At 41.3% G+C, this 14035-nt stretch overlaps 1 protein-coding gene across 3 annotated transcripts in view; it reads right to left on the bottom strand.

Moving 5' to 3' along the window:
* PIAS4 (protein inhibitor of activated STAT 4) overlaps positions 1–14035 on the bottom strand; it is a 129116-nt gene that overhangs the window by 16720 nt on the left and 98361 nt on the right. For all 3 annotated transcript variants that reach the window (XM_033954594.1, XM_033954595.1, XM_033954596.1), the window contains exons 6-10: positions 7307–7435; positions 7084–7189; positions 6226–6299; positions 4977–5137; positions 3802–3932 (exon numbers count right to left, since the gene is read on the bottom strand). In XM_033954594.1, the coding sequence (XP_033810485.1) occupies positions 3802–3932; positions 4977–5137; positions 6226–6299; positions 7084–7189; positions 7307–7435 (601 nt within the window). The remainder of the gene's footprint in view (positions 1–3801; positions 3933–4976; positions 5138–6225; positions 6300–7083; positions 7190–7306; positions 7436–14035) is intronic.

Below are 14035 nucleotides of genomic sequence, written 5' to 3' on the forward strand. Positions count from 1 at the left end.
ACGTAGAACATAAGAATAGGCATACTGAGTCAGACAAATGGTCCATCTAGCCCAGTTTACTGTTTCAAACAGTGGCCAATTCAAGTCACAAGTACCTGGCAGAAGTCCAAATAGTAGCAACATTCTATGCTACCAATTCCAGAGCGGTGGCTTTCCCATGTCTATCTGAATGGCAGAGTATAGACTTCTCCTCCAAGAATTTGTCCAAACCTTTTTTAAACCCAGATACACTAACCACTGTTACCATATCCTCTGATAACGAATGAGTAACCAAGACAGACTTCTTGAGGGAAGGAATGACAATAATGTCTGCTAGGTTCTCCATGGCTTGAGACCATTGGGAAACTAGAGTCCACTGGGCTATCCCTCAAATGAATGTGTCATGGGTGTAATGTGAACAGTAGAGGCCGTGTGGCATGGCAATCTCAACATCTGCAGAGCTGAAACTGCTGGCTCTGCCCAAACTGTAGCATCTCGGAAATTAAGATTTCCATATGCTGGTCTGGAAAAAAGGCTCCGAGTTATGTCTAGCAGGGCTCCTATGAACTCTAATCTTTGAACAGGATTTAGATGAAACCTGAGGTAGTAGCACATGTCCAAGAATATAGCAAGACAAATAGTTTGCAAAATAAGAGAGGGCCAAATTGTGCCCCTTCGCCATCCAATCATCTAGGTAAGGAAATGAACTCCCAGTCTGCACAGATCTAATCTATTCTAATTAGTAGTCTTTTATTCCAATATTTTCCTATTCAGAGCAGTTTACAACAAGAAGAACCCTACATTATTGCACAAAGAGATAAAATCTCAAGAATAACATTTATCAAAAAGTAGGTCTTTAAAACTTTATGAAAAATAATATATGAAAAGGAAGACTGTTTCACATATTTACTGCCTGATAAGAAAATAACTGCACCAGTTGACTCTTCCTAATTACTCTAAAAACAGTTGGAAACTGAAGTTTAAAGCTACAGTTACTCTGTGTAGTAGTAAAATTATCTGGAATAGATAAAAGGGATGTTTCTATGTTTATTGATTTGGAGCTTTACTATATAAAGCCTTATGTTCTAGACATGATACCTTAAACTTAATCCTGTATCTATAATTAGAAGCCAGTGCAATTTGTGCAGAAAAGGTGAAGCACTTTCAAAGTTTCTAACCAAAAAGATTAGTCTAGCAGTTGTATTTTGAAACAACTGTAATCTAGTAAGAACCTTTTCAGATGCTCCATAGTAAATAGAACTGTAGTAATCCAAATATGTTAATAATATCGTTTGACAAAGTACTCAAAAACTGGATTGTGACAAGACAGATCTTATAACTCTTCAGTTGTTGAAGATGGAAAAATAATTTTTTTAGAGCATTCTCATATGATGATTTAATTCTAAATCAAAATCCAGAATTACACCTAAGAGTCTAGATGCATTATCTATTCTCAAAACAGATATTAAGTAACTTTACTTCACTCATACAGATACTCTTGTAATTTCCAAAACTAATAAGTTTTCTTAGCTGTATTCAATTTTAAAAAGTTTTTCTAGACCAAACGCTAACTTTGCCTACAACGTGACTGATATATTCAGGAACATTTATAACCACTTCTGTAAGTGGACAAAGTAGAAATATGTCATCTAAATAAGTATGTGAAAAGATTTTTCCTAATTCACTCATAAATATGTTAAATAAGGAAGATGGTAAGGGTGAACCTTGAGGCACACCACATCTAGCTTTCCATATTTCAGATAATTCAATGCCTCTTGCTACTTGATATGATCTTCCTTCCAAAAATCTTTTCAACCATTAAAAAACATTACCATACTCAACCTATATAGTATTAACTGATGATCCACTCCAGCAAACGTGGAAACATCAAACTGCAGTACCACTGCCTGTTGCCCCATGCTTAAGTGCTCACGCACAGCTAAAATCATCTCTAACAATAGTGTCTCCGCACTATGAAAGGATCTAAAACCATGTTGAGTATAATGTACTTTAACTTGAGTGACAAATTTATTCAATTGATCCATTAACCAGTAATTCAAGCAATTTAGCAAATCCACGGCATACTTGCTAAGCATTTTGTAGACTTGTAAGTTGATGCAAAGCCAAATGGCAGGATGCGGTACTGATGGATGTGCTTCTCTACTCCAAATCTGAGATACTTCCTATTATTGAGATATTATCTCTATGTGGGGACGTAGGTTTAAGTCCAGAGCACATAGCTAATCTTGTTCCTGAATCATGGGATGTAGATTGCCCAGGGAAATCATCCTGACCCTTTTTTTTTGTTTGTTAGGAATTGTTCAGGGTCCTTAAGGTTAGGATGAGACAGAAGTCCTCATTTTGTGACATTGAAGCAGTTGGAACCAAATCCTTTCCCTTTTTCAACTGGTGAAACAAGTTTGACCACTTTGGCCTGTAAGAGGAAAGAGTTCCTTTGTAAGCAACGTCTGGTGTCGAAAGTTTAAGTTTGATACTCTTGGTGGGCAATTTTGAGAACATACTAGTCTAAGGTTATAAGGGGCCTCCTTTCCTAAAAAAAAAAAAAAAAAATCAACCTTCCTCCTATTGGTAGGTCACCCAACACAGCTATTTTTATGGCAAGTAAGCTCTCCTGAAGCCTTTCAGAAGCTTGTCCTGCTTTGATTGAGAAGCTGGCTGGGACTTCTGAGCCCTCTGTAGCCATGGGTGGGGATAAGAGCTCTGGGTGGTCTGGGATGGATGAGAAGGTGAAAGAAACTTATGCCTGTGAGAGTAGCTGGCCTTCCTCTGCCCTCCGCAACAGTACCTCCTGGAAGAGAAGGCTGTACCAGGGGTGGGCTGGGATGGTGACTTGATGAAGTCGGTGCCTCCCCCAAAAGGCTGCCTCAATAATTGTTGTTCCTTAAGTCCTACCAAACTAGTGGAGAATACACCCTCCTTCTAGCAGGGGGGAAGAGACATTTGCACAAGGAAATTATGGTCAGGCCCCAGACACTTCACGCACCAAGGAGCACTTTTTAAAATCACTTGGAGTTTTTGAGACATTGAGAAAAACAGCCAAGGTGAAATCAGACGTCTTGTTTCTGACAAAAGTATACCCTGACTGAGAAGCTCAAAGCTTAAGAGGGCCTGATGAACTATGGCAAAAGAAAGGAAAAACTTACAAAATGCTGAAAAAGCCTATCTAGGACACTAAAAGGGGAAAAGATACCGGCCCCGCTAGAACTCTTACATAAATAACCAAATCTGAATATTCATGGCAGTGAAAGTCTTGAGTGAAGGGGAATCGATATGAGCCGAGGGGAGATCGTGAAGACATAAAGACTCTATTCTGCAAAAAAGATGACTGGCTTGGTCCTATGTGTCTATGGTAGGTGGGAAGACATGCGCATGTGTGACGGCATGCTTCCAAAAGCATCTGGAAAATAATGCTGGGGAGTGCTTCTGCACCAGTGCTCCGTCAGTGATGTCACCCACTACAGTGAATATGACATCCTGTTTGTTCATCAGAGAAGTCAGTTTCTTGAAAGATTAAACATTTTCTGTGGGAAGCAGCAAAAGACTCCCCCATCCCAACATCCTCTACCACCCTCATGCCAAGCACAGCCTGGCACTGCCTCCCCACCTTGGTTTTCCCAGAGGCAGTTCTTTATATCTATACTGGGAAAGAACCTATAGCAGAGATGTACTGATCTCTGTTTAAGAGTTTTCCTCAACATCCCTTATTTACATACTGACTGATGAATTCCATTGCCAAAACTATTGTTTAAAGAGTTAAATCTATCTGCAGATGAAATCCGAACTTATCTATATTACACCCACCAAGCACTAAGATGGGACACTGAGGGCTACAGCTCCTCTCCTTCTCGATTTTGATAGGACACCATGATCCATCTACTAAAAATTCAATCTCGTCTGCTTCTTGGCACTCCATTAGGATCTTGGACAGGAGTCTGGAAAAAGAAAGAGAAATGCCACATCAATCAGAGATCCAGAAGAAGTGTTAGCATGTCAAGAAATCTCAGATTAAATGAGCAGCTAGCCACGTGACTAGTAACAGCCAGACCCAAAGATGGGCTTCTTCAGTTGAGGGCAAAAGCAGTATGAAAATTTACGAATGCAGGGGCCCAGCAGTGGGGAAGTGAGGGTGAAACTGCTGATAAGGCTGGGAGGGGCAGTAAATGATGCAGGAGAAAAAAATGGACAAACTGGATAGCGACTGCAAGGCCCATTCTATATTGTATCTACCTGATTTCCATTTGTTACTCACCATTTGCCAATTACCATACTTTGGCATTTCCGAAATGCCTTATGCTTTGTATTGGAGGGCAGGGGAATAGAGGCAAAAAGAATGCAAGGATGTCTTAACCTCTTGTACACAAGTTACCATATTTACTTGTTATGTTTCCATTGCTAACAGAAGTCACTGACATTGGACAGCAAATAAATTATTCACTGTGACCCAGTAGGAAAGATTACCATCTAGAATGGCCTGCAAAGTGGAAGAGCTCTATAGTATCTACTGTTGCTCACTCTTAAATCATATCAGCATAAAAGGTTGCATGGTATTCCCTTCTATGTCACTCATGCCTGCTTCTTTACCATGCCCTCAGCACTGGGTCCATGAATGTTATTTTAATCTATATGAATCTCTTCATAAAGACAGGTAATAAGTTGGTATGGAAGCAAGTATATAGATAGAAAACACACCTCTGCAGTATTACCTCAGTGTGTGTACAGCTGGACTGGAAATTTTCCAAGAGTTTAACTGAAGGTCTGCTATTTTTAGCCAGAAACTCATATGGAGAGATCAGCAAAAAAAGAGAGTGTAGTATAAACATACATAGAATAGCGCAGAACTGCAAAAATCTTCCATCGGATTTGGACAGTGCATGAGATAAAGCTGTCACTGTACATAAGAAATTATATTAAGACCCTGAAGCACAAGGGAGATAAATATGTTCTAAGCTTCCCAGAAGAAACCAGCCTGATCTTACCCATCAATTATAAGTTGATCATAAGGTGCTGGTTTATCACAGACTGGGCACATCCAAGTTGGCTTCTTCTCATTCATCTGTAGATAGAAGACGGCATCAAAGCACTGTAGGTGTGCACATGTTTCTGCCCGGCATGGTATTGCCAACCGCATTTTAACCAGCTGCAAGGAAAACACAAAAACTCTGGGATCAGATGTCCATTTGGTGCTCTTTGCTTACGGGCAGCTACAGTTCCAATGGAACCAACATTCTCAATTCTCACAGCAGTTATCAGTGACTCTGGCTACCTGACCTGCACATTATACTCCTCTGATGCAAAACATACCAACGCCAGTATATAAGAACAGCCTTACTGGGTCAGACCAATGGCCCATCAAGCCTAGTAGCCCGTTCTCATGGTGGCCAATACGGGTCACTAGTACCTAGCCAAAACCCAAGGAGTAGCAATATTCCATGCTACCGATGCAGGGCAAGCAGTAGGTCTTTCTCAATAACAGACTATGGACTTTTCCTCCAGGAACTTGTCAAACCTTTCCTAAAACCAGCTACGCTATCCACTCTTACCACAACCTCTGGCAATGCGTTCCAGAGCTTAACTATTCTCTGAGTGAAAAAAAATGTCCTACTATTGGTTTTAAAAGTATTTCCCTGTAACTTCTTCGAGTGTCCCCTAGTCTTTGTAATCTTTGACAGAGTGAAAGCAGTGACTCGGCAGCATGAAAACAAAGTGAACTTGTACAGTGAATGACAGCAGGCAAATAGAATGTCTCTTAAAAGGGCATCATTGCTATTACAAAGCAACATTTCTGTACATGGGGCATCTCCCAATTCTTTTAGGAATTGTAAAAATTACCAAAAGTCTTTTAATTCTTAAAAGCACCATTTTTTTGTCAGCTCCTTTTCATCTCCTTATACCGCACTCTAATTCTGATTTCATTAATGAACAGCACAGAAGTACTCTGATTTCCCCCAATAGTACATGTCAATAAGTACATGGTTTTAACCCTTTAATTGGCAGATGGTGCAAACGGCTGCTTTACGCAACTTGATACTGAACGCAAGGAACAGCACCAAGTAACAAGCATTTGGAGATGTAGATCTCCCATAAGAGTCATAGAAACACATGTTGCTTCTGAGCAACTATGCTAAATAAAGGGTTAAACAGCGTTAGATCACTATAATTCTCAGAGACTTCAAAGATGGCTGAAAAATATGGAAAACAGGAGGAACACTAAACACAAATACTTACTGGGCATATAAGAGACACTCTGACTCCAGTAGTAGCAATCTCACTGTCTGGATCTAAGCGCAACTTCTCTTTGACTGCATTCATAAAACAAGACATGAGAACAGACAGAAGGCTTAAATGGTTAGCACTGTATATTATGAACAAGTGGCAGAAGTGTACCAAAAAAAATTTCTGGCATTTTTAAAACTTTAATATATTCTGTAAGATGCATATTCTAATCATCCATTGGTTCTAATACTAAGATGGGAAGCCCAAAACAGTGAAACAGCTAAAGTGATGCTTCTTTTAAACAAACATAATGCTTCATATGTATATAATCCTGTTTGTGTAATTCTAGGTAGTGTTTTTTTTTAAATCATGATATAGGGCATGAAATAATATAAAATGATGCTGACCAGAGCACTTCTGGAATTATTTAGGGACTTGTACAATGGTGAGTCTGCTACATGAAGAAGTCAAGACTATATGTGCTGAGTCATATGATGGCTCTTTCTTTAATTTTTTTAAAAAAAGTTAATTCTGCCTTTCTACTGCTTTTCCTTACACATTTCTGACAGCAAGCAAATAAATGGTGCCTCTAGATCTAACCTCACAGTATCAAGATGAACAATTATGAGCAGCATGACAGACAGCATCTCATACTGTTAGCACCCCTAGTCGTCACAAAGCATTTCATGCCAATATGAACCTTATGTTTCAGATAAAGGAATAGATATTCCCCTCCTGATAATGAACAGTGGACTGCTCTGTTACTATTTTAAGTACAGAAAAAAACATTTGAGTCTGGCTGGCTGACCTGCTGCAGCCGCTCTCGCCTCCCTTACTGCCCCTTTATGGTAAGGAATGGCTGGAGCTCACCCAGCGTCTTGCAGAGTTCTGGATGCTTCACCCCAATGGTTTTCAATCGTTGAAGCAGCTCTGTGGAGGTCAGCTGTCGCACCAGGTACAGGCCCACAGAGTAACTCTGGCAACAAAGAGAGGAGGAAATGGAGGGAAGGAAGTCTCCGTAAATCATGAGAACAGATGATGATATGACCAGAGAAAGACCCATTGACAAGTCGCCATGCCACCTGGCACTTACCTTTCCATAGTTACCCCATGTGACAGTGATGCGGTTTGTGGCAGAGGACAGGTACATGAGGTTTGTGAGGTTAATGGGACGACATGGCCTTTTTGGCTCCACCCCAGGCTTGTTGGATGGATAGTAACCCTATGGGGAAAAGGAAACATGACCTATTTGGAAGGGATATGCAGAATAGCAGTATTCAAATAACCAGCCTATTATTTTAACATTCTGCAATCACCAACGTAATCTACTAAGAAAACAAACTATACCCCCCACATTCTATCCCCCTGCAACTCTCTCCCAACCTACACTCCCAGGGTGCTCATAAAATTTATTTAAACCTAGCAAATATTTAATAAGGCACTACATGCTTTAAGAGGTAAAGTCCTCTACACAGGAGACCATGTAGTATGGAACTATCATCAAACTTTAGGGATAACATGTTTTACATCCAGGTGTTCCAACTTTAATAACTGATAAAGTTCATTCTTCCATTGCAAAATTGTACATGTGGCATTAGACAAATTTTCTTTAATAAATGTCTGCCCTCTTCTTAAGAAAGATTGACCAATAACTTTACCGAACAACATTAATTCAGGTGTAAGACACCGACAAACATAGCATAGTGTTCAAGAAAGTACTTCTGAACAAAAGTGGCGAGTCACAGAACACTTCCCAAACATGTGAACTAGATTAGTCAGTGACACAGAGCATTTTAAACATTTGTCAATCTTGTGAGAAACCTGCTGCTTGTGCTTGGCATGGTGGCAGATTTTAAAACCACCATAAAACCTCTCAAAAGTGTAATTTGAGTATGAGTGATGCATTGTAATACAAACCAGGTAGCCTTTTCCCTCACTATATACACTTTCAAATTTCATCGCTATCCATTCACTAATTTGTCTGCTGAGACAGTTTCAGATTGAAAACTAAAGAGATTATGTACTTACCCTGGTAAGCTCTTTTCCAGTAGATAGGTGAGACATTCTAGACCAGGGGTAGGCAATTCCAGTCCTCGAGAGCCAGAGCCAGGTCAGGTTTTCAGGATATTCACAATGAATATGTATGAGATGGATTTGCATGCACTGCCTCCTTGAGATGCAAATCTATCTCATGCATATTTATTGTGGATATCCTGAAAACCTGACCTGGCTCGAGCTCTCGAAGACCGGAATTACCTACCCCTGTTCTAGACCATAGGGTTATTTCCCTTTACTTGCATGCTGCAGAAAGGAATCCACTCCGGATTTTTCACTCTGTCTACAGTGTACTTCACAGACTAGTTTAGCACCCTCTACAGTCTCTTCCTTCTGCACGCATGACTGCAGCTATGTGTGTTCTGCTCCCACTTCTAAGGCCACAATCTCGAGGTGGATCCATAGAGCCATTTCGTACACCTACATTCTTGCGGGGAAACAGTCCCCTGTATCTGTTAAGGTGCATTCTACCAGGAGTGTGGCTTCTTCATGGGCTGAAGCTAGATCCGTTCCGCCTGAGGAGATTTGCACTGTGGTGACATGGCCTTCGCTTCACACGTTTGCCAAGTTCTACAGAGTGGATATTGCTACCAGGCAGGACTCGGCCTTTTGGTCCTAAGGAGGGGACGACTGTTTGTACATCCCTATGGTCTAGAATGTCTCACCTATTGACCTGGAAAAAGAGATTATGTACTTACCCTGGTAAGTTCTTTTTCAGAAGATAGGAGAGACATTCTAGACCCCCCTCCCTGTCCTTGCTATGCCTGCTTTCAGATTTCTGGCTACTTATACTTCTCCAATCTGTTTCTTGGAGACTGATCAACCCTTTGGGGTTGGGAAAAATTTGTAAATATGTTCAACCTGTTGAGGGATCTTCTCTGAAGCCTATGTTGGTGATTAATGGTACTGTTTGGTTATTTGAGCAGAACAATGGTTTGACCTGTTATTACAGGTGCCTCTACTTCACATACATGGGTGTCTCTCTATGCTTGGGTACTGACTGTAGAGGGCGCTAAACTAGTCTGTGACATATACTGGAGGCAGACTGAAAAATCCAGAGTGGATTCCTTCTGCAGCATGTGAGTAAAGGGAAATAACCCTATGGTCTAGAACAGTGTTCTTCAACCTTTTTACACCTATGGACCGGTAGAAATAAAAGAACTATTTTGTGGATCGGCATCGGTCTGCGGACCGGTGGTTGAAGAACAATGGGCTAAGTAGTGGGCCAGACCCCGCCCATCTCTACCTAATCTCCACCCCAGACCCCACCCCCATAACAGTAACACTATTTTTTCCATTCATTTTTCATAGATACACACAATATAATCTTATAATAGTTAACCACAAAATTAAACTACACAAAGCATACTGACAGCAGATGTAAATTCTCAAAATTGACATAATTCAATCACTAAATTAAAAAAAAAAATCATCCCCCCTACCTTTGTTGTCTCCCTCCCTCCCTTACCTTCTGGCCTGCTCCCGCCTGGCCATTTTATGCCGCCCACGGTGTTATCTTCAGGCTGGCTCTTTCTTCCTCACTGATGCAGTGCACAAAGCTGTGGGCAGCGGCTCCTTGCACGTCCCGCACCTCATCTGGAAGCCTTCCCTCTGATGTTGCGACATCAGAGAGAAAGCTTCCGGTTCAGGTGCAGGACGCACGTAGGAGCCTCTGCCCGTGTTTTTCTGCACTGAATCAGTGAGGAAGAGGGAACCGGCTCAAAGATAACACTGCACTGAGCGCACCATAGACCGGCGGTTGAAGAACACTGTTTTGGGCCTGATGCACGTGCCGGCCCTGTGGACCGGTGGTTGAAGAACAATGGTCTAGAATGTCTCACCTATTGCACTAGAATAAGTCTTACCTGATAATTTTCTTTCCTTTAATCATAGCAGGATAAATCCAAAGACTTGTAGGGTTATGACTATCTACCAGCAGGTGGAGATGGACAACACTAAACTGAATGTCTTATGGGATGACATGCTTCTTGGTCCGTTAATATTTCTAATATCAAAGTAGAAGGAAGAAGTAAACACTAACATTCTCTTTCCTCACAAAGAATGGAAACAAACCAATTACAACTGTAGCAAACAGAAACATGTACCAACATTCTAAACTGAGAAATTACTTGAGATACAGATAAAAGAACTAAAAAAAATAGAGAGGTATTCTGGAGTCATCTGTTTTGGTTAAAGGAAAGAAAAATTATATCAAAACAGATAAATTTTCCTTCCTTGCCAATAGCAGCAGATGAATCCAGAGCATTGGTTCTCTCCGCAGGGGTTTCTGATTCCCACCCTGTGTAAGGGCTGCTTTGCTCCAAATGATACCTCCAACTGAGCTGCGATATCCAAGCAATAGTGCCTGGGAAAAAGTATGCAATATGAACCAGATGGTTGATTTACAAATTTCTTCCAGTGAGTAAGACCTAGACCAGTGTTCTTGCAAACTTTGTGAACCGCGGCACACTAAACCGGCTAAACTGGATGTTGACATGATGTCATGCACATGTGATGACATCATCACATCGATGTCTGTGCATGCACGGAGGCCCTCCTAATGGGGGGGTGCTGCAAAAGAAGACACACGGGGAGGAGGAGAGGCACTAGCAGCGGCTGACTGCTTACAGGATGTGCCTCTTGCCACAAGTGCTGGTGCCTTTTCTCCTACCAGGCGTCTTGCGGTACAGTTGAAATCTCAGGCGGCAAACTAGTGTGCAGCGGTACACAGTTTGTGATACACTGACCTAGACTATGCCTAGGAAATTGAAAGAGCCTGTGCTGAGTGAGCTCACAGAGAAAAAAGGCCTGCTTACCTGAAAGAATATAAGCTGGGGTAATCGCCTCCCTAACCCATAGGGCAATGGTTGGCTTGAAAGCTGTATTTCCACAATTTGGACTTGTCTGTCTACAAGGAAACAAACTAGATCTGCATACCAGTCTCCTGGGCCAGTCTGGTGCAATCAGAATTACCAACTCTAAATGACAAAGGATTCAGGCAAGTACCCTACCTATCATCAGGAATGGAGGAAAAAGAAAATGTGACTCTGGCCAAGGTTGGAGCAAAGCATCTAGACCTTGGAACTGAACTATTTTCTAACAATGAAGAACCTGGGGACGTTGGTATTGCAACGAGAAGCCATAAGATGCAGAATCGGGGTGCCCCACTTCTGAGTGACAAGTTGAAAGGCTTCTAATCCATTGGGTCCTTAGAGTTACAGCTGAGGTAGTCTACTTGAACATTCAATGTTCCCACAATATGGGCTGCCAATATCTGCTGCAGGTACATCTCTGCTCAAAGCACAATCAGGTGAGCCTCTGTTGCCAGAGACACACTGCAAATGCCTCATCTGCTGATGTCATGTTAACTAAGAGAATGTGAACTGATCTGCCTTGCAGAATGTGTTGAAAGGCTAAAGAACCTTGTTAAATGCTCTTAGTTCCAGATGGCTGATGGGCCACAACGACTCTACTTTGTTCCATCAACATTGACTGCCATCTGCGATCATCACAATCCATGATGGAGTGGCCAGAGAGATGCCTTGGAGGAGACTAGTTGACTGAAGCCACCATGACATACTGCTCTTCACCTGATAATTCCACAACAGCCTAAGATTGTAATCCTGAATTACAGGCAACTACTGGCACAAAGTGGACTGCTGAAGTGGATGCATGTGCGTCCTGGGTCAAGGCATAACATCGCCTTTATGAAGCCAGGATAGGATTAACTCTTCGATGGGCCTTAGGCACACAAATACACTGGATCCCCTGAACTCGCCCAACCCCGCCTCCTGCCCACATTTCCATTTATTTATTTACCTGTTTGCTTATTTACTTCTTTATTTCCACTTGATTTCTTTTTTACTTTTATTTTAAAATTCCAAAACAAACAACAAAGATTACCATACCAGTGCACAATTTTTCTTCCATGCAGCAGTAAGGCAACCCCCCAACATCTCTGAACAAGTCCCCCCCCCCCTTCTTGCCCAGGATTTAAAATTCTGAACCATTTCCACACATATATAAAGTGTACTACTCGAAAGGGTCCAGAGAAGAGCGACTAAGATGGTTAAGGGGCTGGAGGAGCTGCCGTACAGCAAAAGATTAGAGAAACTGGGCCTCTTCTCCCTCGAACAGAGGAGATTGAGAGGGGACATGATCGAAACATTCAAGGTACTGAAGGGGATAGACTTAGTAGATAAGGACAGGTTGTTCACTCTCTCCAAGGTAGGGAGAACGAGAGGGCACTTTCTAAAATTGAAAGGGGATAGATTCCGTACAAACGTACCCAGAGAGTGGTAGAAAGCTGGAATGCTCTTCCAAAGGCTGTTATAGGGGAAAACACCCTCCAAGGATTCAAGACAAAGTTAGACAAGTTTCTGCTGAACAAGAACGTGCGCTGGTAGGGCTAGTCTCAGTTAACGTGCTGGTCTTAGACCAGAGGGCTGCTGCATGAGCGGACTACTGGGCATGATGGACCACTGGTCTGACTCAGCAGTGGCAATTCTTATTTCTTATGTACTGCAACCTTGATTTATCATTCAGGTGGGATTTTCATTTGATTTCACTCTTCCTCACTACACAGAGACAAGTTAAATGTGCAATACCATACAATGATAAACCAATACAATAATATTTTAAACTCCCACAGCTATTTTCATATCAGCATGTTAATTAATTCACTTTAACTTTAGCAAATTGGAATTTGTGGTAGTATTGAAGAAATAAATATATGAGGGTAGTTTGAAAAGTTTGGTAAAAACAAGTTAAAACAAATATTTTAAAAAATTTGACAAAACCTATTTTTCTGACCGAATGGAAAAATTAGAAACTCGCTGGATGAATTATATAGCCCTCAATGGAGACTATGTTGAGAAATGTAACTGTTTTTTAAAAAAAATATTTAACTTACTTTTTTTACCAAAACATTTATTAAACTATAACTGCAAAATCATTGGCAAGTTGCTGTCATTATCATAACTCTGGCCACAAAAGTCCCCCAAATCAATGTCAATCAAGCTCTTTCAGCATTGATATGACAGTTTTTGCTGTATGTTCAGCAGTATGACCATGAAGGGATAAGAATTTTAAAATTCGCTCAACCGCCTTCCCACTCAGCTGCTGGACATATCAAATTATCTAAGTGAGCTGGTTGATACTAGCAATATCAATAGACCCAAAATGCACCAAGGAAGCTTCTATTATTCCCATCATTAAAAAAGATAATTCCAGTTTAACAGAGGCTATGCCAATTTCTGACCAATCTCAAATCTACCTCTACTGGCTAAGACTCTAGAGAAAGTGATCCTCAGGCAGCTTACAGAATACCTAGAAGATAACAATATACTCCACCCCCAGCAATCCGGATTCAGAAGTCATCACAGTACAGAATCACTGTTGTTAGACCTCGTGGATGAAATCCTATGTAAAGCTGAAGTGGTGGAGAATTCAAGAAGGTGTGGGATAGCCATGTGGGATCTCTGAGAGAGAGAAAGAGATAATGGTTACTGCGGATGGGCAGACTGGCTGGGCCATTTGGCCTTTATCAGCCATCGTGTTTCTATGTTTTAATCCTTTATGGATCTAACTAGATTTAACCGCAGCTTTTGACACAATCTCTCACTTGAAACTTCTCCAGAGACTTAGAGAGTTTGGTTTGAATTCCACAGTTCTGCAATGGTTCACTTCTTACTTCACTAACCGATCCTGTTCGGTTTATTGGAACCGAAAATGAATGGTCTACCAGCAAATCCGTTATGTCAGGTGT

This window comes from Geotrypetes seraphini, chromosome 8 (genome assembly GCF_902459505.1).
Source record: "Geotrypetes seraphini chromosome 8, aGeoSer1.1, whole genome shotgun sequence".
Lineage (NCBI taxonomy): Eukaryota > Metazoa > Chordata > Amphibia > Gymnophiona > Dermophiidae > Geotrypetes > Geotrypetes seraphini.